Source organism: Schistocerca serialis, chromosome 2 (assembly GCF_023864345.2).
Source record: "Schistocerca serialis cubense isolate TAMUIC-IGC-003099 chromosome 2, iqSchSeri2.2, whole genome shotgun sequence".
Taxonomy (NCBI): domain Eukaryota; kingdom Metazoa; phylum Arthropoda; class Insecta; order Orthoptera; family Acrididae; genus Schistocerca; species Schistocerca serialis.
The window spans coordinates 501,335,266-501,360,849 of NC_064639.1; the positions used below are offsets into that span (position 1 = coordinate 501,335,266).

General features: G+C 43.3%; 1 protein-coding gene across 1 annotated transcript in view; it reads right to left on the bottom strand.

Annotated features, from left to right (window-relative positions):
• Positions 1–435: 435 nt before the first annotated feature.
• The window catches only part of LOC126456144 (UDP-N-acetylglucosamine/UDP-glucose/GDP-mannose transporter-like), a 78,333-nt gene continuing 53,184 nt past the window's right edge, over positions 436–25,584 (bottom strand). Inside the window, exon 5 of the mRNA XM_050091898.1 lies at positions 436–726. Coding sequence (XP_049947855.1) covers positions 436–726 — 291 coding nt within the window. The remainder of the gene's footprint in view (positions 727–25,584) is intronic.

A 25,584-nucleotide genomic window follows, 5' to 3' on the forward strand; every position in this document is an offset into this window, starting at 1 on the left:
GTGCCTCTGCTCATAACTTTGGTGTAGGGGAGAGTCGGACAAAACCAGGCCATCCTATCTAGCGGTTGAACACTGGAACTACTAGCGGCAGCCATTTCATGCAGTTGGAGAGATTGTCTAAAGATAGAGGTAAGTGCATATCTTGATTAAGTATATTTCACTGCATATTTTGACGTTTTTTTTCATGTGCCTACAGCAACACATAACCTAGTGACGCCATTTTCAAGTCAACAAGTCGCTGTTGGGTCAAATCGGGTACCTAAGTGTGGGGTGAAACAGGGTACCCGGTTTTCATGTCAAGGCCACTGCCAGCCATCCATTCTGTCCCACCCCAACTGATCCTGGCCAGCTGGACTTCTCGTCATTGCCCAGTCTGTCGATGCATTGCTGGCAGGGGTCCGTCCAATGCCGGCCCTGCCCCAGCTGACTCTCCTATCACTGCTGCCCTGTTTTGGCTGGCCCTCCTGCCGTCACCAGCCCTGTTGACACTGATGCCAGCTGTCTTGTCAGTCTGTTGGATTCCGGCATGCTGTAGCTGAGCCCCTTGCATTGCTGCTGCAGTGCTGCCATCGCCACTTTGTGGCCAGCCCAGCTGATGTCACTGTCATCATCATGGCTGCCCACACGAATGCTCCAGTTGCAGTTTCTGGCCTGGCCACCAGTCTTGCTGTATGCACTGGCGTCACTCCCCTCATGTCTCCTGTTGAGGCCATGGGTTACACCTTCCTGGAAATTTCTTCACAAGCCCTGCCTGTGCTCAGGCAGTTTCACTGTTGAATGTAGAGGCCACTAACAGTTCCTCTACAAGGAGACAGTGTATTTGTTGTTTTGGGATCAAATTCTGGTGCTGTTTGTAGTTTTGTCTATATTTTCGTGTGCTTGACGGTGAGCTTTTTCAAAGTTTCTGTACTATTCTTGTGTATCCGAAGTCATGGGTCCCACACCCCAGGCTCCGCAGTTTTGTCAGTTGTCTTTTGCAGTCTTATTCAGTGGTTATGTACTTTACAATGCTCTGATGTATGCATGGTGTTTTTGTTCAGTTCAATGCATGTGGGATGCAAGGTTCTGTTACATTTTTTGGTCTATTCTCGACCACGTTTTCCTTTGGCTGACTCTATTGTTGATCGTTACAGTTCCCTGGACAGCCAGTGCTGGCAGTGAGGTCCCTGCGCCTGTGTGTGTGGCATGTCTTTGAGATGATTGTACCATCTGTTTTTAATGGGGAGGGTGTTGCATCTGCCTTGTAATCGATTCTTCCATGCACCAGGATGGCCCTTTGGGCACTTGCCCTACCATGAGGATCTGCATAAATGGCTCTCATCAGCACAAAGATATTTTCCTTGCAAGACTTGGGCTATTTACCATGGAGATACACGTCCTTCCACAGCAGATAGGGGTGGCAATCTCGCTGACAGGCAGTGTGCCTGTTGCAGCAGAGTGTGCTGTCAGCAGAGCACTATGTTGCGACACCAGGTCGTAGTGCCATGTGGATATCATCCCATGCCTGACTATTTAGGCCGACGCTGGACCATCCTGAGTCAGTTATGCCCTACGTGTCAAATCGGCAGAATGAGCAGTTCTATCTGACCACATCAGCATTACAAGTTGGCAGTAACAGAAGTTTTGTCTCAGTGTTGTATGGCTGCTGACCCGTCCCAGCTCGTCACGGTCTTCACCAGCCATATGTCAGCCACAATATATCGCCAGAACCAGCCCAGTAACATCCCAGGTCTTCATGCTGCTGCTCATTACGATTATGGAGCTTATTGCGTTGGCAAATCATAGACAATGTCACGGGAGAGTCATTTCTGTTGTATGCATTGTGTCAACATTCATCCAAGGATAAATGGCTCTGAGCACTATGGGACTTAACTTCTGAGGTCATCAGTCCCCAAGAACTTAGAACTACTTAAACCTAACTAACCTAAGGACATTACACACATCCATGCCCGAGGCAGGATTCGAACCTGCAACCGTAGCGGTCGCGCGGTTCCAGACTGTAGCGCCTAGAACCGCTCTGCCACTCCGGCCGGCCCATCCAAGGACATTACAAATGACTTTTGTTTTGTTAATAAACAGTTATTTTTTCATAGTGTCTTTGGTCACTCCTCAGTTGGTTCACAGGGTATGGGCCGTCATAACTGAGGCGTGAATTTCGTAGTTTTTCCTTTCTTGACACAGGGTTTCGAAGCAGAATAAGGTCTCTGGGTTTCTACTGGGGAAGCATAGCGTCTTTGTTGTTATGTCATAGTTGTTTCTGAGTGGCTTTGGAATTATTTTGTTTAACCTTTTCCCAGATAGCTTTAAGGTGTCAGTCTAATCCATTCACTTCAGCCTCATTAGCACTTGGTGGTAGCTTATCTAGTTAGAAACTGAATTCATAGGTCTTCTGTAAACTGCCAGCCGAAGTGGCTGAGCGGTTCTAGGCGCTTCAGTCAGGAACCGCTCGACCGCTACGGTGGCAGGTTCGAATCCTGCCTCTGGCATATACGTGTGTGGTGTCCTTAGGTTAGATAGGTTTAAGTAGTTCTAAGTTCTAGGGGACTGATGACCTCAGAAGTTAAGTCCCATTTTTTTCTTCTGTAAACTGCGTTATAGGGAGTATACCCAGTTCATTCGTGTATATGACTGTTATACGCTGGGGATATGTAAGTAGTGTACCAGTCCCAATCTGAGTGTGATTTGATGACATAGCAGCACAACATTCGGACGGTTGTCTTACGGACACGTTTGAGATTATCATTAGCTTTCAGACGAAAAGATGTGGTTCGACATTTTTTGATTCGCTACAATTTGCGTAGTTGTATGAACAGGACAGACGAAAATTAGTTCCTTGATCGGTCAAGATAGCATCAGGGCTTCTGAACGACAGAACTAAGTGACTGACAAAGGCGTTGGTAAGATCTTACGGGGCCAAACTGCTTAGGTCATCGGTCCCTAAGCTTACTCACTCCTTAATCTAACTTAAACTAACGTATGCTATGGACAACACAGACATTCACGCTCGAGGGAGGTCTCGAATCTCCGACGGGGGGAGCCGCGTGGACAGTGACAAGATGCTTGAGACCGCTCGGCTACCGCGCGCAACACTGACAAAGGCACACTGAACAGTTTCTGCAGTCATGTATGCAAGTATTACCAGAATTAGATACCTGAAAAAGTGATGGTTGATGGATAACATGTATTTATTAATCTGTGCGCCTTGTGGGAAGAGGCCAATAATATAGAAACAGACGGTTCGCCTGCCTGGAAGCATAACCAATGGGTCTTTCTAGTAGCTTGTGGGAGGGCTTAAAAGGTAATTTTGGTCCTTGGTTGGAGTGCCCTTTGAGCACAAGCCAGACAATTCTGTATGTGTTTTCGAACACCAAAAGCAGAAAGCTACCATAACATTTATGGCATATCGCCCATTATGGCATGCCTGCCAACTGTCTTGAAAATATGCTATGATACGCTTTTGCAACTCTTTAGATAGTATTATTGTTATCCAGGGGAAACTTACTGTATAAGATACCATCTTCTGTTATGAAATCTGGGAGGGAAGCATAACGGTGGCAAACTACATCTCTCACCTGGGCTTCTTTTAGTTATTCTACCTAATCATCATATATCTGAAGAACCCTAACTTTATGGCCTCGTGCATCAGATTTCTGGTGTAAACGGACTGGTTTGTGGCTTGCTTCATAGTCACATTCCGATAAATGATTCCATTAAGTTAAGCGATTACTGGGTTCCCTTAAACTCAACATCCACATAAAGGCAGCATGGGAAGTGACCACAGTAAATTTTCGCCCGTAAAAATAGCGTTTAAAATTTACTCCAAAAACAAGGGCTAAAATTCTTTTTCAGTAGTACTGAAATTGATCTCTGCTGGGTTCGCCTGCCTGGAAGCATAACCTATGGGTCTTTCTTCACCAGTACATTCCTGACTAAGGACAGCTCTGATACCGTAATCCGAAGTGTCCATGGAAATAATAAAACGTTTCTCAAAGTATGGGTAGATCAGCAAAGGTGAATTTGTCAAAACGCCCTTAATTTTTCTCATAGCTGCCTTGCACTTCTCTATTTACTCAAATACAGCGCCTTTTATCAACATTGTAGTTAATGGTTTAGCTACCATGGCATAATGCCTCACAAAATGACGATAATAATTAGCGAGACCAAGAAAAGACTGCAACTCTTTGGTATTAGTAGGATCTGGAAAATACTCATCTGCTTCTGTTAGTATTGTATCTCGCTTAACCAGGTACTGAATCTGTGATTGTGCAAAAGAAAATTTCTTTACTTTCAAGCTTAAATGTGCAGTTCGCATTTCTTCTTAATCTCTCCATATGTTCCTCAACTGTTCTTGAAAAAATTACATCACTTAAATATATGAGACACATATGGCTTACAGACGTCTTAACAACAGCTCAACAACAGCTCAACGAATCTTCGGGAAGTGACAGGCGCATTCCTTAGACACAAAGGCATGCATAGAAATTCAGAATCTGGAAGGAGCCACAAATGTGGTCTTTGGTCGAACTTGTGTTGGAATCGGAATTTGGTGGCAACCAGAGCGCATGTCAAGGGTAGTTAAATAACTACAGTTCCCTCATCTACGGGGTAGAAGGTAATTATCGGATATTGTGACTTTATTCACCTCTCGCTTATCATCGCAAGGACAATAGCCCCCACCCCCACATTGATTGACTTCTGAGGTACCTCAACTATTGGCGATGACCATGGGCTTGCAGAAGATTGAATTATCCCTGCAGCCAAATGTTAACGGATAGTGTTTTCAGCAACAGATTGTAGATGAAGCATTAGTCTATATGGTTTGTGAGTAATCGGTCTAGCATCTCTAGTAGGAAATTTGTACTGTTGGAGATCAGTTGCTGCCAAATACTCCATTTCTCGAATACCAACACGTACAAAGTGTGGCTATAAAATAACAGTGCTGATGCTGTCACAGAGTAAGTACGCATGTGCGAAAGATGAACAACGAGCGGCTGTGAAGTGTGTGAGGTCTTCCAGTGGAATGCAGCATCGCTGGTGTGTGTAGGCAAATTGGCGTGACCGCGGCCTTCGTTTGTGTAAGAGCTGTTACTTCGTTTTGCCGTAAAAATAAGTGTAACAATGCAGCAGCGAATGATCGTGAAGTTTCATATGAAACTTGGAAAAACTGCTACTACAAGAAGTGTATGACGTAGACTGTTTATCACCTATGTGAGATTTTGAGCGGTTCAGGCGTTTCCAGGATGGCTAAGAAGACGTTGAAGATGACACACTCCTGGAACGCCCTACAACATAAAAAAAAACGGATGAAAATATCGAAGGAGTAGATAATATGGTTCTATCAGATAGTTGGTTGAGTATTCGATCAACTGCTGAAACTGAAGGAACTGAAAAAGAATATGTAATGAAATAACAATGAAATCCAGACCGTTAGCTCCTTACAGACGTTGTTAAATACCAACAGGGACAGTTGAAAATGTGTGCCCCCGATCGGGCGACCGGGACTCGAACCTGGCATCTCCTGCTTACATTGTAGACGCTCTATCCGACCCCCCTTTTTTCCATTGATCTTATTTTGTTCTAAATTGTTGGTGGTATTCGTTCGGGGCGGACATCCCATGACACGTCCGGATTCTTCATTGATTCGTTCACTCAGATTTTTTTTTTCAGAGGGTAGCTAGCCCTCCGACCGAGCACACGGAGTTACCGTGCCAGCATTGAGCCAGCGAGGATACAGGATACAGAGGACAGTGCAACTGCAAGGACTTATCTCTGGCACGCTTCTCGTGAGACCCACATTTCTAACTTACTGTCCACACACTAAATTTGTAGTGCCCCTGCCCACTATACTCATTACTCGCGGTGGTCAATCTACCAATTCCCATAAGAGTTTGAGCAATGTGAGTGCATCCGCACTGAAGAAGATCATTGGCCATTAAGCCTTATCTACAGGGCTATTACAAATGATTGAAGCGATTTCATAAATTCACTGTAGCTCCATTCATTGACATATGGTCACGACACACTACAGATACATAGAAAAACTCATAAAGTTTGTTCGGCTGAAGCCGCACTTCAGAGTTCTGCCGCCAGAGTGCTCGAAAGTGCAGTGAGACAAAATGGCGACAGGAGCCGAGAAAGCGTATGTCGTGCCTGAAATGCACTCACATCAGTCAGTCATAACAGTGCAGCGACACTTCCGGACGAAGTTCAACAAAGATCCACCAACTGCTAACTCCATTCGGCGATGGTATGCGCAGTTTAAAGCTTCTGGACGCCTCTGTAAGGGGAAATCAACGGGTCGGCCTGCAGTGAGCGAAGAAACGGTTGAACGCGTGCGGGCAAGTTTCACGAGTAGCCCGCGGAACTCGATGAATGAAGCAAGCAGGGAGCTAAACGTACCACAGGCAACGGTTTGGAAAATCTTACGGAAAAGGCTAAAGCAGAAGCCTTATCATTTACAATTGCTACAAGCCCTGACACCCGATGACAAAGTCAAACGCTTTGAATTTTCGGTGCGGTTGCAACAGCTCATGGAAGAGGATGCGCTCAGTGCGAAACTTGTTCTCAGTGATGAAGCAACATTTTTTCTTAATGGTGAAGTGAACAGACACAATGTGCGAATCTGGGCGGTAGAGAATCCTCATGCATTCATGCAGCAAGTTCGCAATTCACCAAAAGTTAACATGTTTTGTGCAATCTCACGGTTTAAAGTTTACAGCCCCTTTTTCTTCTGCGAAAAAAACGTTACAGGACACGTGTATCTGGACATGCTGGAAAATTGGCTCATGCCACAACTGGAGACCGACAGCGCCGACTTCATCTTTCAACAGGATGGTGCTCCACCGCACTTCCATCATGATGTTCGGCATCTCTTAAACAGGAGATTGGAAAACCGATGGATCGGTCATGGTGGAGATCATGATCAGCAGTTCATGTCATGGCCTCCACGCTCTCCCGACTTAACCCCATGCAATTTCTTTCTGTGGGGTTATGTGAAAGATTCAGTGTTTAAACCTCCTCTCCCAAGAAATGTGCCAGAACTGCGAGCTCGCATCAACGATGCTTTCGAACTCATTGATGGGGACATGCTGCGCCGAGTGTGGGAGGAACTTGATTATCAGCTTGATGTCTGCCAAATCACTAAAGGGGCACATATTGAACATTTGTGAATGCCTAAAAAAACTTTTTGAGTTTTTGTATGTGTGTGCAAAGCATTGTGAAAATATCTCAAATAATAAAGTTATTGTTGAGCCGTGAAATCGCTTCAATCATTTGTAATACCCTGTATATGAAGATGGTATCTGTTCGTTCGGACATGTCCGGGAATCGGTAGATTGGGTATATTGACTGCCGCGAGTAATGAGTATAGTGAGCAGGGGCACTACGAATGTAGTGTGTGAACAGTAAGTTGGAAGTGTAGGTCTCACTGGAAGCATGCCAGAGATAAGTCCCTGCAGTCGCACTGTCCTCTGTGTCCTCGGTGGCTCAGTCAGAGAGAACATCTGCCGTGTAAACAGCAGATCCCAGGTTCGAGTCCTGGTCGGGTAACACATTTTCAACTGTCCCCGTTGGTATTTATCAACGCCGGTAAGAAGCTAATGGTTTGGATTTCATTGTAATTTCATTCTTCGAGAGCTGCAAGATCACTAATTGTATCTGTTCTTTCGGACATCTTCATGCATAAAGAATGACTCTGAGCACTATGGGACTTAACATCTGAGGTCATCAGTCCCCTAGAACTTAGAACTACTTAAACCTAACTAACCTAAGGACATCACACACATCCATGCCCGAGACAGCATTCGAACCTGCGATGTAGCGGTCGCGCAGTTCCAGACTGAAGCGCCTAGAACCGGTCGGTCACAACGGGCGGCGTTCACGTACACTTTTGATTTCACAAATCGCCTCACAAGAGAGTTAAAAGGCGTAAGGTCGAATGATCTGGCATGCCATTTCTGGTTGCCACGCAAAGAGAGAATTTTTTGAGGAAACTTTTCATTCAGCAGAGCAGTCGTTTCACGGATTGTGTGACAAGTCGCACCATCTTTTTGAAACCAGAATCTTGATTTTCTTCAATAAAAGGGAAAAATCAATCAGAAAGCATGTTTCGGCAACGGTCGCCTTCCACTGTGACGGCAGTTCCCTCATTGTTTTCAAAAAAGTACGAGCCGATCACTCCTGCCGTGAAACCACACCACACAGTCGTGCGTTATGGATGCATCTCATCTTCCACAGCCACTCTCGGATCTTCGTTACCCAAATTCTGCAGTTATGTTTATTGACGTACCCGCTGAGTTGGAAGTGCGCGTCATCCGAGAAAATTATTCTTTTTGTGAAGTTCTCGTTCTCCGCTTGTCGAGCCAAGACCCATTGAGCAAATCGGTCTCTTTCCATGATCTGCAGGCTTAAACTCCTGTGTAAGTTGAATCTTGTGTGCATGCTTTTTCAGATGTTTTGAAAGGATTTTATACAGTGAACTTGGTGATAAATTCAATTGTTGAGCTCGTCGGTGAACCCTTTTTCTGGGGCTTGCGGTCACATTGTCACGCACGACGGCAATGTTTTCTTAACACGGTCGTCCTATTTTCTTAACATTTGGAACAGAACCTGTGATCTCAAACTTCCAGATCAACTTTCAAACTGATGATTCGGTTGGAGCAACATTACGTCCGAGTGTCATACGTAACTCACGAACTGTTTTTGTAACGACTTTTTATTACTTGGATAAGTTGCTCAGTTGTCATCTGCTCCACGGCGGAAATAATCATCAAACAACAATGCAAGTTATCAGGCTATTAAAGGGAAGGATCACAGATAACAAACATGAAAAAAACCACGGCTGCCAACCGTCACATGACAAAATGGCGCAGAAGTCAAATTCGTCCTCACTTTCCGGACACCCGTTATCACTGCCTGAAAGCGGTATAGGAAGTCGTTTCCTTAAACAACAGTGAAATCCCGTCTAAATTTTCGCATTGCTTCCAAATCATATCCATATTTTTTTCCTTTCAGTCTGGAGGTTTACGAAACAAGTCCCTGAAGGCATTATTATTTTGTCTCCTAATTGCACAGCGGCTTAAGTGCATTCTTATCACCGTGAGGGACAAATAATACACTAATCTGAGCTTCTGTATCTACAAACATTTTGAATCTTTCCCCTAAGCTTACTTTTTAAAACTACATTTGTCACCTCAACCACTCCATTTCTTATAGGATTCACTGTTCTTACTGGAGACGAGGGCAGATGGCCGGCCTTGCTTCATGTGTCATTTTTTCCCCTGTGTCCTTTCATCATTTGTGTTATTTTGAGCAGTACTCCGCTGTTGGTAATCTCGCCTCTGATTATGGGGAAAGCCATCGCTTGTGTGACCTATAGTAAGACATTTTGTACAGTACGGAGCACTCAGCACTCGACTGTGTGGTTTGGTTTTCAACGCCGTTGACAATATGAGTAATTTACAGAAACGGCGCAGCTGTTGTCTCACACTTGCTTACGTATCAGAACCATCTTTACTGCGTCGTCTAATGAGATAGAGGAGGACACCTTAACTATAACACAAATCTGTCGGGTTATTCCGCGAAAAAGTAGTTCAATAGCTCTCGCCTCGGCTTCTTCGATTAGCATGTGTGTGTAGCATCTTTCCCCACTTCATACACATGATAGGATACTGTTCGTATAAGATTTGCCGAAGCCTCAAGACCTTCCGCAATTTTCTGGCATGAAGTGGATAAACGATCTCTCTAACAACTATCTCTTCTCTTGTCTGGGTAGCTCTCTGACAACCCCTTTGCGAGGATATCAAATGTTGTCGCATTGCATAAAGCACCCGCTGACAGTACGAGGGTAATGCCAAAAGTAAGGTCTCCTATTTTTTTATAGGTATATAGACCTGTTTATTTCTACAGTGGTTTACATCAGTTTACAGCTTGAACATTTAGCTATTTTTCGACATAATCACCATTTCTGTCGATTCAATACAGATAGCCGTACCGTAGGTGCAACCGCAACGGAGGGGTATCTGTTGAGAGGCCAGACAAACATGTGGTTCCTGAAGAGGGGCAGCAGCCTTTTCAGTAGTTGCAGGGGCAACAGTCTGGATGATTGACTGATCTGGCCTTGTAACACTAACCAAAACGGCCTTGCTGTGCTCGTACTGCAAACAGCTGAAAGTAAGAGGGAACTACAGCTGTAATTTATCCCGTAGGCATGCATCTTTACTGTATAGTTAAATGATGATGGCGTCCTCTTGGGTAAAATATTCCGGAGGTAAAATAGTCCCCCATTCGGATCTCCGGGCGGGGACTACTCAAGAGGACGTTGTTATCAGGAGAAAGAAAACTGGCGTTCTATGGGTCGGAGTGTGGAATGTCAGATCCCTTAATCGGGCAGGTAGGTTAGAAAACTTAAAAAGGGAAATGGATAGGTTAAAGTTAGATATAGTAGGAATTAGTGAAGTTCGGTGGCAGGCGGAACAAGACTTCTGGTCGGGTGACTCCAGGGTTATAAATACAAAATCAAATAGGGGTAATGCAGGAGTAGGTTTAATAATGAATAGCAAAATAGGAATGCGGGTAAGCTACTACAAACAGCATAGTGAACACATTATTGTGGCCAAGGTAGATACAAAGCCCATGCCTACCACAGTAGTATAAGTTTATATGCCGATTAGCTCCGCAGATGACGAAGAGATTGATGAAATGTATGATGAGATAAAAGAAATTATTCAGATAGTGAAGGGAGACGAAAATTAAATAGTCATGGGTGACTGGAATTCGATAGTAGGAAAAGGAAGAGAAGGAAACGTAGTAGGTGAATATGGATTGGGGGGAAGAAATGAAAGAGGAAGCCGCCTGGTAGAATTTTGCACAGAGCATAACTTAATCACAGCTAACACTTGGTTCAAGAATTATGAAAGAAGGATGTATACATGGAAGAAGCCTGGAGATACTGAAAGGTTTCAGATAGATTATATATTGGTAAGACAGAGATTTAGGTTCAAATGGCTCTGAACACTATGGGACTTAACTTCTAAGGTCATCAGTCCCCTAAAACTTAGAACTACTCAAACCTAACTAACCTAAGGACATCACACACATCCATGCCCGAGACAGGATTCGAACCTGCGACCGTAGCGGTCGCGCGGTTCCAGACTGTATCGCCCAGAACCGCTCGGTCACCCCGGCCGGCCTAGATGTTATTCCAATCTGTATATTGAGCAAGCAGTAAAGGGAACAAAAGAAAAATTCGGAGTAGGAATTAAAATCCATGGAGAAGAAATAAAAACTTAGAGGTTCGCCAATGACATTGTAATTCTGTCAGAGACGGCAAAGGACCTGGAAGAGCAGCTGAACAGAATGGACAGTGTCTTGAAAGGAGGATGTAAGATGAACATCAACAAAAGCAAAACGAGGGTAATGGAATGTAGTCGAATTAAATCGGGTGATGCTGAGGGTATTAGATTAGGAAATGAGACGCTTAAAGTAGGGAACGAGTTTTGCTATTTGCGGAGCAAAATAAATGGTGATGGTCGAAGTAGGGAGGATATAAAATGCAGACTGGCAATGGCAAGGAAAGCGTTTCTGAAGAAGAGAAATTTGTTAACATCTAGTATAGATTTAAGTGTCAGGAAGTCTTTTCTGAAAGTATTTGTATGAAGTGTAGCCATGTATGGATGTGAAACGTGGACGATAAATAGTTTAGACAAAAAGAGAATAGAAGCTTTCGAAACATGGTGCTACAAAAGAATGTTGAAGATTAGCTGGGTAGATCACATAACTAATGAGGAGGTATTGAATAGCATTGGGGAGAAGAGAAATTTGTGGCACAACTTGACTAGAAGAAGGTATCGGTTGGTAGGACATGTTCTGAGGCATCAAGGGATCACCAATTTAGTATTGGAGGGCAGCGTGGAGGGTAAAAATTTTAGAGGGAGACCGGGAGATGAATACACTAAACAGATTCAGAAGGATGTAGGTTGCAGTAGGTACTGGGAGATGAAGAAGCTTGCACAGGATAGAATAGCATGGAGAGCTGCATCAAACCAGTCTCTGGACTGAAGACCACAACAACATCTGGAAGCGGCAGATGCTAGCGGTAGCCAATGACGGTCCACCACTGAGGTAGGAGGCGGGACCCACTGAAATGCCCGGTGCGTTTGATTAACTATATCGTGCACCTACAGGAAGAAAAGACGAAGTTGGGTGAACACATACCAGTTTTTCATTTTCTGTACAATGTACTCTTTCACATATTTCATTATTCATGTTTTCTCATTTCACCATAAACAGATTTCATGACTACCGTTCATGATTAGTCACTGTCTCATGACTCATTGAAACAATGTACGATAAAATAGATTATTCAGATAGTTAAGCAAGACAAAAATTTAAAATGTGATGCGGTAGGAGGTACAGGAAGAGAAAACAGTAAGAACACAAAGGCTTGGGGCAAAGGATGAAAGGGGAAGCCACCTGATAGAATTTCGCATAGAGCATAATGTAATCACCTTGATTAAGAATCATGAAAGAATAATACATATTTGGAACAGAGTTTTCGAAACCAGATTGTAAATTATAAGACATTTCCCGGTGCAGATGCAAACCGGCAATAATTTATTGGTTACGAGCTGCAGTTTACAACTAAAGAGACGGTAAACGAAAGCAAATTAAGGAGATGGAACTTGAATTTTTCCGATAATCTTAAAGGTACCGTAAGGCAACGACTGACTGAAACAGAGGAAGGAACTCACTACAATATGAATGGATATCTTTGAGAGAAGAAGTCGTGAATGCAACAGAGGATATGAATGGGAAAAAGGTACAGTAGAAAGCTTTGGATAAAACGCGATGTATTAAATTTATTTGACAAGAGGGAAAAATATAAAAATGCTGCAAATAAAGTAAGCCATTGGCAATAGAAATGTCTAATAATGACGGTGACAGAGAGTCCAAAATCACAATGCGATTTTGCACTTGGAAAATATAGGAGAATGAAAATGAGAAAGAAGAAATAAAACTTTGCTCAAAGGAGAAGCAACCGTCAAGAACTCATTTGGTAAGCCAGAACTAAGCAATTAAGAGAAGGCTAGAAAGTGGAAGGAATCTACATCTACATGACTACTCTGCAATTCACACTTAAGTACTTGGCAGAGGGTTCATCGAACCACAATCATACTATCTCTCTACCATTCCACTCCCGAACAGCGCGCGTGAAAAACGAACACCTAAACCTTTCTGTTCGAGCTCTGATTTCTCTTATTTTATTTTGATGATCATTCCTACCTATGTAGGTTGGCCTCAACAAAACATTTTCGCATTCGGAAGAGAAAGTTGGTAACTGAAATTTCGTAAATAGATCTCGCCGCGACGAAAAACGTCTTTGCTTTAATGACTTCCATCCCAACTCGCGTATCATGTCTGCCACACTCTCTCCCCTATTACGTGATAATACAAAACGAGCTGCTCTTTTTTGCACCCTTTCGATGTTCTCCGTCAATCCCACCTGGTAAGGATCCCACACCGCGCAACAATATTCTAACAGAGGACGAACGAGTGTAGTATAAGCTGTCTCTTTAGTGGACTTGTTGCATCTTCTAAGTGTCCTGCCAATGAAACGCAACCTTTGGCACGCCTTCCCCACAATATTATCTATGTGGTCTTTCCAACTGAAGTTGTTCGTAATTTTAACACCCAGGTACTTAGTTGAATTGACAGCCTTGAGAATTGTACTATTTATCGAGTAATCGAACTCCAACGGATTTCTTTTGGAACTCATGTGGATCACCTCACACTTTTCGTTATTTAGCGTCAACTGGCACCTGCCACACCATACGACAATCTTTTCTAAATTGCTTTGCAACTGATACTTGTCTTCGGATGACCTTACTAGACAGTAAATTACAGCATCATCTGCGAACAACCTAAGAGAACTGCTCAGATTGTCACCCAGGTCATTTATATATATCAGGAACAGCAGAGGTCCCAGGACGCTTCCCTGTGGAACACCTGAGATCACTTCAGTTTTACTCGATGATTTGCCATCTATTACTACGAACTGCGACCTTCCTGACAGGAAATCACGAATCCAGTCGCACAATTGAGACGATACCCCATAGGCGCGCAGCTTGATTAGAAGTCGCTTGTGAGGATGGTGTCAAAAGCTTTCCGGAAATCTAGAAATACGGAATCAACTTGTGATCCCCTGTCGATAGCGGCCATTACTTCGTGCACAAGAACGATGTTTTCTGAAACCATGCTGATTACGTATCAATAGATCGTTCCCTTCGAGGTGATTCATAATATTTGAATACAGTATATGCTCCAAAACCCTACTGCAAACCGACGTCAATGATATAGGTCTATAGTTCGATGGATTACTCCTACTACCCTTCTTAAACACTGGTGCGACCTGCGCAATTTTCCAATCTGTAGGTACAGATCTATCGGTGAGCAAGCGGCTGTATATGATTGCTAAGTAGGGAGCTATTGTATCAGCGTAATCTGAAAGGAACCTAATCGGTATACAATCTGGACCTGAAGACTTGCCCGTATCAAGCGATTTGAGTTGCTTCGCAACCCATAAGATATCTACTTCTAAGAAAGTCATGCTAACAGCTGTTCGTGTTTCAAATTCTGGAATATTCCATTCGTCTTCCCTGGTGAAGAAATTTCGGAAAACTGCGTTCAATAACTCCGCTTTAGCGGCACAGTCGTCGGGAACTGTACCATCGGCACTGCGCAGCGAAGGTATTTACTGCGTCTTGCCGCTTGTGTACTTTACATATGACCAGAATTTCTTCGAATTTTCTACCAAATTTCGAGACAATGTTTCGTTGTGCAACCTATTAAAGGCATCTCGCATTGAAGTCCGTGCCAAATTTCGCGCGTCTGTAAATTTTAGCCAATCTTCGGGATTTCGCGTTCTTCTGAACTTCGCACGCTTGCCTCTGCAACAGCGTTCGGACCTGATTTGTGTACCATGGGGGATCAGTTCCATCTCATACCAATTTATGAGGTATGAATCTCTCAATTGCTGTTGCTACTATATCTTTGAATTTGAGCCACATATCGTCTACATTTGCATAGTCAGTTAGGAAGGAATGGGGATTGTCTCTTAGGAAGGCTTCTAGTGACACTTTATCCGCTTTTTTAAATAAAATTATTTTGCGTTTGTTTCTGGTGGATTTGGAAGAAACGGTATTGAGCCTAGGTACAACTACCTTGTGATCACTAATCCCTGTATCAGTTATGATGCTCTCTATTAACTCTGGATTCTTTGTGGCTAAGAGTTCAAGTGTGTTTTCGCAACCATTTACAATTCGCGTGGGTTCGTGGACTAACTGCTCGAAATAATTTTCGGAGAAAGCATTTAGGACAATCTCGGAAGATGTTTTCTGCCTTCCAGCGGTTTTGAACCAGTATTTTTGCCAACATATCGAGGGAAGGTTGAAGTCTCCACCAACTATAACCGTATGAGTGGGGTATTTATTTGTTACGAGACTCAAATTTTCTCTGAACTGTTCAGCAACTATATCATCAGAGTCTGGGGGTCGGTAGAAGGAGCCAATTATTAACTTAGTTGGGCTGTTAAGTATAACCTCCACCCATACCAACTCGCACAGAGTATCTACTTCGACTTCACTACAAGATAAACCTCTACTGACAGACACAAACACTCCACCACCAATTCTGCCTAATCAATCTTTCCTGAACACCGTCTGAGACTTCGTAAAAAATTCTGCAGAACTTATTTCAGGCTTTAGCCAGCTTTCTGTACCTATAACGATTTCAGCTTCTATGCTTTCTATTAGCGCTTGAAGCTCAGGGACTTTCCCAGCACAACTACAACAATTTACAACTACAATTCCGACTGTTCCTTGATCCAAGCACGTCCTGTATTTGCCATGCACCCTTTGATATTGCAGCCCACCCCGTACTTTCCCGAGGCCTTCTAACCTAAAAAACCGCCCAGTCCTCGCCACACAGCCTCCGCTACCCGTGTAGCCACCAGCTGAGTGTAGTGAACTCCTGACATATTCAGCAGAACCCGAAACCCCACCACCCTATGGCGCAAGTCAAGGAATCTGCAGCCAACACGGTCGCAAAATCGTCTGAGCCTCTGATTCAGACCCTCCACCTGGTTCTGCACCAAAGGTCCGCAGTCGGTTCTGTCAACGATGCTGCAGATGGTGAGCTCTGCCTTCATCTCGTAAGCAAGTCCGGCAGCCTTCACCAAATCAGATAGCCGCTGGAATCCAGGTAGAATTTCCTCAGATCCAAAGCGACACACGTCATTAGTACCAACATGTGCCATCACTTGCAGCTGGCTGCACCCTGTGCTCTTCATGGCATCTGGAAGGACCCTTTCCACATCAGGAACGACTCCACCCGGAATGCACACGGAGTGCACACTGGATTTATTCCCCTCCTTAGCCGCCATATCCCTAAGGGGTCCCATTACGCGCCTAACATTGGAGCTCCCAACTACCAATATGCCCACCCTCCGCGATTGCCCGGACCTTGAAGGCTGAGAATCATCCTCTGAAACAGGGCAGGCAGCTGCATCAGGCTCAGCCAGAGACAGTACCTGAAACCTGTTTGTCAGACGCTCCAGGTAGGCTTTCTGATCAGCTTCCGGGGACGTCTTTCGCTGCCTACCACGCCTTGGAACGACCTCCCAATCAACCACAGGCGAGGGCTCAGCCCCACTGCGGGCAGCAACCGGGGCAACCACAGCGGCAGACCGATCTGGGGACAGATGGGACGAGTTTGACATCCCCGTGATACCCAAGTCCGGCTCCCCACAGTGGTGCCCATTGGCAACAGCCTCAAGCTGCGCGACCGAAGTCAGCGCCGCTTGCAGCTGTGAGCGAAGAGGGGGAGGAGTTATACATACTAATATGAACACAATGTTAGATTCCTGTGAAATGTCTGAACACTCAAGGCAATACTGATCCTACCATTTAGCTACATAGACAGACTGAAGAACGGCAAGACTGTGTTTATAGCATTTGCATATTTAGAGAAAGGTTTTGACAAACTTAATTGAAAAACATTCTTTGAAGCTCTGGAGGTATCATCGGTAAAACACAGGGACACAAACAAAGAAACCAAACTGCATTTCTAAGACTGAAATGACTTGAAAGGGAAGCAGTAATTGAGAAGGCAGAAGTAGAGTGGATATAAAATGAAAACTGTCAATAGCAAGAAAATTTGTTCACATCGAATATAAATTTTGATGGTTGGGTTCTATTTTACAAAGGTATTTGTGTCGAGTGTAGCCTTGTATATAAGTGAAACGTGGACGATGAACAGTTCTGTCAAGAAGACAATGGATGCTTTCAAAACGTAGGTGATAAATAACAATGCTGAAGATTAGATACGAGGATCGTATAACTAAAGAGGTGGTACTGAATTAAATAGAGGAGGAAGAAGAAATTATGGCACCACTTTGCTACAAAAGGGGTTACTTGGAACGACATATTATGAGGCATCAAAGAATCGTTAATTTGATAATGGAGGCTAAATGGAAGAGTGAGACAAAGGCTTGCCAACGGTAAGCAGATTGGAATGGGTGTAGAATGCAGTAGTTATGTAGAGATGAAGAGGCCTGCAGAGGAGAGACTACTCTGCAACACTGTATCAACACCCAGACGAATTGTATTTCTTATTATTGCAGCCCAACAGCAAATAACATCACTTTTCATTAGGTAGGTCAGTTCCGTATTTACTGCCAGAATATTTGTTTAATGTAGCCCCTAGCACATGTATTTGTGATGTATTTGTGTATACATCTCTATTAGTCTGTGCAAACAGCCTTATGTTAGGGAGAAGTTACCACTTGAATGCAGTTTTCTTATGGCGACCGTCAGCAAATGAAGAAGTTTAATTACTTTTATGGCCACTCTGCCATTTGCAGCATTTCCCATAAGACATGTATTCCTCCATGAAACAACAACCAATGATTGGTTACCTATTATTTACGACTTTCGAATGCACTGGCAGTTCTCAAAACTGTGTAGACGTCTTCCGTGGCAGATGTATCGTAATGCACTTTAACGTATGCTGCCATACGTTTGTTGTGCAGTGGAGGCTTTTCCGCTGACTTCAGATATCATGTGGCCATTTCAGGCATATTAAATGATACATGCACGTCGTATGAAACTATTTTTGATTACCGTTTTTGTCGGAGAAAGCAGGTTAAAAAATAAATACGGTATTTTGGCAACCAAATATGGAATCGGAAATGGGTTATAATGCCTAAAGTGATATAATTGTGAAAGCAATTATTATGACTGATCCTTCATAACTACTTGCAAGACTGTGATCAGTGAGACTTAACACTGAAAACGATTCACTTAATATTATATTTGGTACTTTATGCCAAGGTGTTTGACACAAAGATTCGATCAGGGATGTAAAATCTTTCGGTAAAAGAAATCGACATATCAAGGACTACACATCCTGATTGTAAAGACTGTTTTAGCGATGCTGGAAAGGGTAATAGGCAACATATTGTTATTACCTGTAATTATAAAGTGTTCTAAACTTTGCAAATAAACAAAATATCTTAAGGCAAAACGAAATAATAAACAAGAAATTTGTTTACGTGCCCATCACCTGCAGCAAGCACAGAAATACTCGTTTTGTAAATAACAAACGCCATTTTCTTCCTGTGACGTATTTTATTTGTTCTACACGCTTTTCGCCTTTTACTTTAAGACACTTCCAGTGGAAGCTTTGTGATATTTGTAGATTATGAAACAGTCCAGGTCTTATTTTTTACGTGAATAAGTGATTACTGACAGCTAATAGAATTTTTGGCTGGCATCTGCGTTTCCTCTCAGTTGGTCGTAGGCTGTAGATCGCACTATACAGTACACAAGACGTAAGCACATTTTCATGTTGCAAACTTTTTTCCTTCGAAATTTTTATGTTCTTTGGGCTAATTGGTGTGGAGCACAATTATTCTTCTGTCACTATAGTTCAGTTCTTTTTTCTTGGCGGTTCGCGCATTCCCGCCCAGACGCGGGAGATTGCTGCATTGCCAGTTGCACACGACGCACGCACCAAGAGAAGCAGCGCCATAGTATAGCATAGTTCGCAAGCTTACGTATAGGGGGGAGCGCCCAGTTCATGAAGTAAAGCCACTACGGCCGCATTATCCCTTTCGCTGCTACAAAGACGTGCTCCCTGCATTCCGCGCTGTGCGCGACTTTGTCATCACTGCACTGCTCGCCTGTGCAGACACATGGTGTTCCCACTGCTTTGATACACTTATCATTCGATTTCACAAAAACTATTTGGCCCAAAAATTTGATTTTTACACGTCTTCTTGACCGATACCTTCTCCCCCCCCCCCCCCCTTTAATGATTTAATTTTGTTTCGATGTTCAACGCAGTTATTGTGCAGCATTAAATGTAGTAAACCATTGCACGAAATTTTGAAGAGTTTGCAGAGCGTATACTTTCCGTATGGTCGATTTTAGTTGCACAATGTTGAGAATGAAATGTGGACAAGATACCTAAATTTCATATAAAATTTACTGTATAACAATATCTCATTTAATTTAAGTACCACATAGGTGTCATATGTAATATTGAGAAATATTCCGTCTTTCGCGACTGTAATAAAAGTTTTATTTACACCGTGCGCATTTGGCTTTATTTTAAAGCACTTCGGAATTCGGGGAGCACGTGTCTGCAGCAGCGAAAGGGTTAATGAAGAGACAAAGCACTAGAAATTTCCAAAAATTGCATTCAAACGAATAAAATTCGTGAAGTACAGCACTTCAATATTATTTTTAAATAAAGAAATTCGTTCAGTAGCATGGCTCCATGAGAACTCTAATATGTCACGCAAAATACTACCAAACACTGTTGGTATGACTATGAATTATTCACGCTTCGTCGAAGTACAATAGGAAATAAACAATTACCGCTGTTCTTTATTGCGAAAAAGCAGTTCGTGAGATTGATACAAACACCTTTCCTTGCTATCGCCTGAATTAGGAGTCTTATTGCTTGTTTGGTTTAATTAATTAATAGAATATGAAGTAATTGGTATAAAGGATGCTTTTTCCAAACTTACTATAAAAGAAAGTCTGCTATCAAGACATTGCATTTGTTCTATTACTTTATTTTTGACTGAACGTTTCTAAAGCTGAAGACACTCGTCCGTGCTCTGCACTGCAGTCGAGATCTGGCAACATCGTTCTCTGTTCATTGGCTGACTGTGTTTTGTGACGTAAAATGCGCAGAACGAACCTAAACTCGGCCGCCAACATAAATGACGCGCACTTTAGCTGCGAATATTTCACCAAAAACTGATTCAGAGTCGTAAATACTATGTATTCAGTTTATATCTCTTCTTATTTGGTTTGTTTATGTACACGTTGCCAACCTAACGAAGTATATGCTGAAAAGTAAAGTCTGTTCACTCTGTTTTCTTTATATCTGTTTACGTGTACGTGTAGTTAGTCAGGCTCAGTTGGGGAAATTGAATGTGAATGTAATATATGCCAGAGCGTAGTTGAAAGTTTTCGTATTCAACTGATTCGAGTTTTGATTTAAATATCTTGTGGAGGAGTTCATGTAAGAGTGAGAGGACAAAGGGGTTGGGTGTTATTATTCTGGTAATAATCATGTGTTGAAATGCCAAGGATGTGATTCACGAGTTGGGGCAGTAATCAGGCTTCTTTTTCGTTGTCTTTAACAGAATTTCAGTCTTCCGTCTCCACAAGGAAAGATATCCATCGTAATTAAATCAGATATATACCGAATTTATGAAGTGATATGTAATACTAACCTGAAACTTCAACTCCTCTGTGGTGCTATTTGACTACTTTACGAGACTTCATAGGTGACGAAGCATTTAAAGACCTCGGAAGTGATGAGGCGTCCTGTGAGCATGCTGTTAGCACTCCGTCGTGGGCCAGAAATGAGTTCAATTTTCTAGTCCTGTGATGCAGGTCATAACAGATATTAAGCATATAAGAACACACTTTTTTACGTGATGAGAGAATGCTTGGAGGAAATATAACCAATGCCATACTGTTGTACAGGATTTTCACAAGAATTAAGCATACTTTAGCGATGTGAAAATGCGTGTATGTTACGACTTCTTCTGTCTTCGAAAATAACGCGAGTAAACGAGAGGAATCTACATTGTATTCGCATGAGAAATTCGAGGTGAATGGACAACATCCTCCTCTCGGAATGAGTAAAGTGGATTTTTTGAACTGGGTAGTCTATGTTGGGGGTGGCATTTCAGTTACAACTCTATGTCTAAACTGCACCTGATTGTCTTGAAAGGTTTCGTCCAGTCGGCTCTTCAGGTAGACAATACATTTGGTAGATGGCGCTGGACTAGACTGGAGAAGAATGGCCAGTTCGTCTGTCTTGAGATGAGCAGCATATTCATAAAAAATATCATACAGTGTATCTCCTATGTTTCTGTTGGCTAGGATGCGACTTGCGACTCGTAAATTGATATAAGTGTGTTTCATTCACCAATGTTGTTGCTACACGACTCCTGTACAGAGAAAGCATGGATCCGCAGCAGCCCAGTCCTTGAACAAGTTTGTACCCCGCGTGTCGTCTGCAGACTCGGTCCCCCACCCCCTGGTTTCTCCCATCCTCTCTACCCCCGGCCCCTTGCTGCACCTCTACCGCTATGCCCGCCCTCTCTCCATCTCCATGCCCTACACCTCCTTTACCAATGTACCTTCAAGCGCCTGCCCCTCCTGGAGCATGAGTGTCACCTTGGTATCTACCCCTTCCACCAACTCTAACCCATCATCTCCTCCCTCCTCAGGGCTCCCTCTCCCTCCTTCTTCCTTCCCCTGAGCGGTTTTATCCTCCCTCCTACACACCCTCCCTTTCCAGTACACCCCTTCCATGTCTCTGGGTTTGCCTTCCCCCTCCCTCTCCTTCTCCCTCTCCATCTCCCACTTCCACTCCCACTCCCACCCCCCAACCTGCTCATCTCCTGCCCCTTGGTGTGCCCCACAACCCCTTTTCTTTTCATCTCACCCACTCCAGCCCCCCCCCCCTTCTTCTCTTTTCTCTTATCTCTTCTCAGGCCTCCCCCCCTCGGCAGCTCCCTCCTGGCAATTTTTACTCTTCATCTTGTGTAGTGGTTTTAAAGTGTCGTAGTTCGTGTGTGTTTTTTTAATACTGTGGCTGACTTTTATCTTGTGTGTATGACTTCGATGTATTTTACATGCTACACACATAGCCCGTAGCCCACTGTGTTTTTAACTTTATGTGGACTTTTTTAACTGTGTCTGACAATGAACATCTCTGTATAAGTGTATATTTTAACCCCCATTGTCTCCCCTTATTGTGTTGTTATGTTCCCCTTTTATAAGCTTCGTTTCAGCTTTTTATTAACTGTAACGTCACTCAGTTGAAGAGCGGTGGACTGCGCCACTGACAGTCCTCCCCTTCTCATATGGGGCAGGAGAATGAAATCACAGTAAAGAAGAAAAACAGCAGCATTAATATCCCAACGATCTCTCCAGCTCCACCTCAAACAGTTCACCTCCTGGTGCAACCAGTGGCTCCTCAAAATCAACCCTACCAAAACACAGGCAATAATTATAGGCCAAACCACCCCATCTCCCATATGAACGATTTTTACCTTATCATTTACAGCCATCCTATCCAGTAAACTAACACACTAAAATACCTCAGTCTAACATTTGATTGCTGACTAACATGGAAGCCCCATCTACTAACCATTCAACAGAAACCTCACAATAGACTAAAATTACTAAAACTACCAAGTGACCAAACATGGGGATTGTACCCTTCCACATTCCATCACACCAATAAATCCTTGATCCAAAACATCCTCTGCTATGCCAATGTGACATGGACTCCCTCCTTTCATCATGTCCTACAGATCCTCGGACGCCATGCACTCTGCCTAGCTTTTGGAGTCTACTTACCCTCCCACACCTGTGTCCTCTACCAATGTATAAAAGTCCCCTGCTTCCTATCCCATCTTCAACATCTCCAAATATCCTACATTACCCACAAACTCGGCATTACCCACCCCTTAGTTTCCCCCCTGCTCACTGCTGCTGGTACTCTGCCACGCTTTTACCAGCACTTGGCCCAGTACTACATCTCACACCCTCCATATCCTCTCTCGCTGGAACTTTAATTGCCTTCCCTTACATGACCATGAAATCCGTCCTAATATATACCCATCTTGCCAGATATAAATGAACCCGTGCCATCTACCCCAGTCAGGACTTTCTTCCTCTCTACTTCTCTCCAATCACATCCTAAGCCTTAGCCCAGTATAGCATTCCTCTTCACCATCCCAAATTTCTCTTTTATCCATCCATCTGCACACACACCCTCTTGAGCGCTACCCCAACTGCTACATCCCTGTGATACCCCACTTCCTGGCAGTCTAGGCCCACTCATCACTTCACACTGGCTTTTTACTGCTTATAACTTGTGCGCTTGTCTCTCTGTCTTTTATCTTTCATGGCTAATTGGTTGATTTGGGGCAGGGGACCAAACAGCAAAGTCATCGGTCCTATTGGATTAGGGACGGATGGGGAAGGAACTCGGCCATGCTCTTTCAAAGGAATCATCATGGAATTTGCCTGAAGCAATTTAGGGAATCACAGAAAACCTAAATCAGGATGGTTGGATGCAGATTTGAACTGTCGTCCTCCCAAATGTGAGTCCAGTGGGCTAACCACTGTGCCATCTTGCTTGGTTATCTTTCATGTACCATTCTGTTTCCATTTCATCTGTGTCAGTCTTTTAATTCATCACGTATTCCACCTTTTATATTTTAAATTATGTACCAGGATATATGTCTTTTTGTTGTGTCAAACATACATTCGTCACTCTGCCATATTCAATTTTATACACTGTTTTAATATTTTTGCTCTCTTATGCCCAAGGAGCGGCGACTAGTATCCGTTGACAGCCGTCTCCCATCTATATGGAGCCAGAGGAATGAAATGATGATAAAGGAAAAAAAAAAAACAGTAGCACTGGGATAGTGGGTCACTGTCTTAATATTATTACCCATCCTTATGTCCCTCCCAGCAGTAACTATCTGCTTGTAGATTTGCAAGAGGCCACTCTTCCTGTACATCAGTGACGGTTTGCTGTCCTATTATTATTACCCTTCCTTGCTACGTAGGGCTATTGGGTAGACTGGCTGGAGCAGTTCTCTAGTGATAGACTAATAGCGAAAATATCCTCTCTATATCCAGCACTCATTGATGAGATGGGCTAGAGGTACATTCTAGTGCTTGAACAACGACAGCTACTCCTCCACAACTACTATGTTCCACAACCAGAGGAAAGTACTTGAATTTTCCTACTGATTTGTACTTCCCACCAATTTTGAATTCACTGACAATGGGAGGAGGAGAGTTAGATTGCACCAGTATTCTGGGTCAGCCTTCTTGGACTGTGACATCATAATAAGACTGTGTTAGTATTCTACACATGATGAAATAAAGAGAGTAACCTACATCCTTCCACACGAGCGATATGTAAATTGAATTTTTATAAATAATGAATATACTACTATTAATTATAATTATCACTATTATTATGTCATATGTATTGCAACACAATTAGCAGTTGAATTCATCGTGAAAATTCGAATTTACCATGAAAATTCGAATTTCTCACCGATTTTGAATTTTCTGCTGATTATTGCGTTTCCTGAAATTGTTCTGGGCCGGGATGCGAGGGGAAGAGGATAGTTGGTTGAAAAGTAGTTGAAATTTGGTAGTTTAAAGCATAGTAAACCCCATTTATTACCTATATGAAGGCCAACAGAGACGCTCGGGTAACATTGACCTTGTGAACAATACCCATCCCCAGAGTATTTCACACTGTCTTTGATGTAGCCGACAATAGGTTTTTTGTAGGGAGGGTTGACGAATGTTAACAAAGGCAATCCTGGAGGAAGAAGAAGTTGTTGCTGTTTTATCTGCATGCTGTGGGACAACAATGCTTAACGTGTATGACTCTGCTAACAAGGGTTTACCCACAGTATAAGTGTTCTTATTGGTTCCCACCAATTTTCTCCCATGACATCACGATTTCGTGCGCCGTCTGGTGGCAGTAATGTGAACTACACGCCAAGGCACATGCACAACAGAAAAATTTCCCAACATAAAGAGAAATCACGCTATGTCCTTCCATGCTCACATATCAGCACAGACTGATCGATTTATTTATTTTTTGGAAGAAGTGGAAGGAGGGGAGGAGAGGGAAGGGAAGGGAGGAGATGGTGGAGTGGTGGGGAGGGGTGTATGGTGGCGATAGGAGAGGGATGGGAGGAGGGGTTGCAGAGGTGAGAGGAGGGAGAGGAGAAAGTCCGTGACATCATCAGTGTGATGTTGCCATATCTAAACCATGGGTCAGGGGGGTGGCTGGGGTAGGATCTGCCATCTTGAATAAATTAAAAATGTGCTAGAATCATCCTTATTCTCCTCAAGCATTATCAGTCGATTATTCTTGCCTAATTTCACAAACTGCAACACAGTCGTGGATTAAAATAGTTATCCAGGAAGTGTAGAATTAATTTCTTTT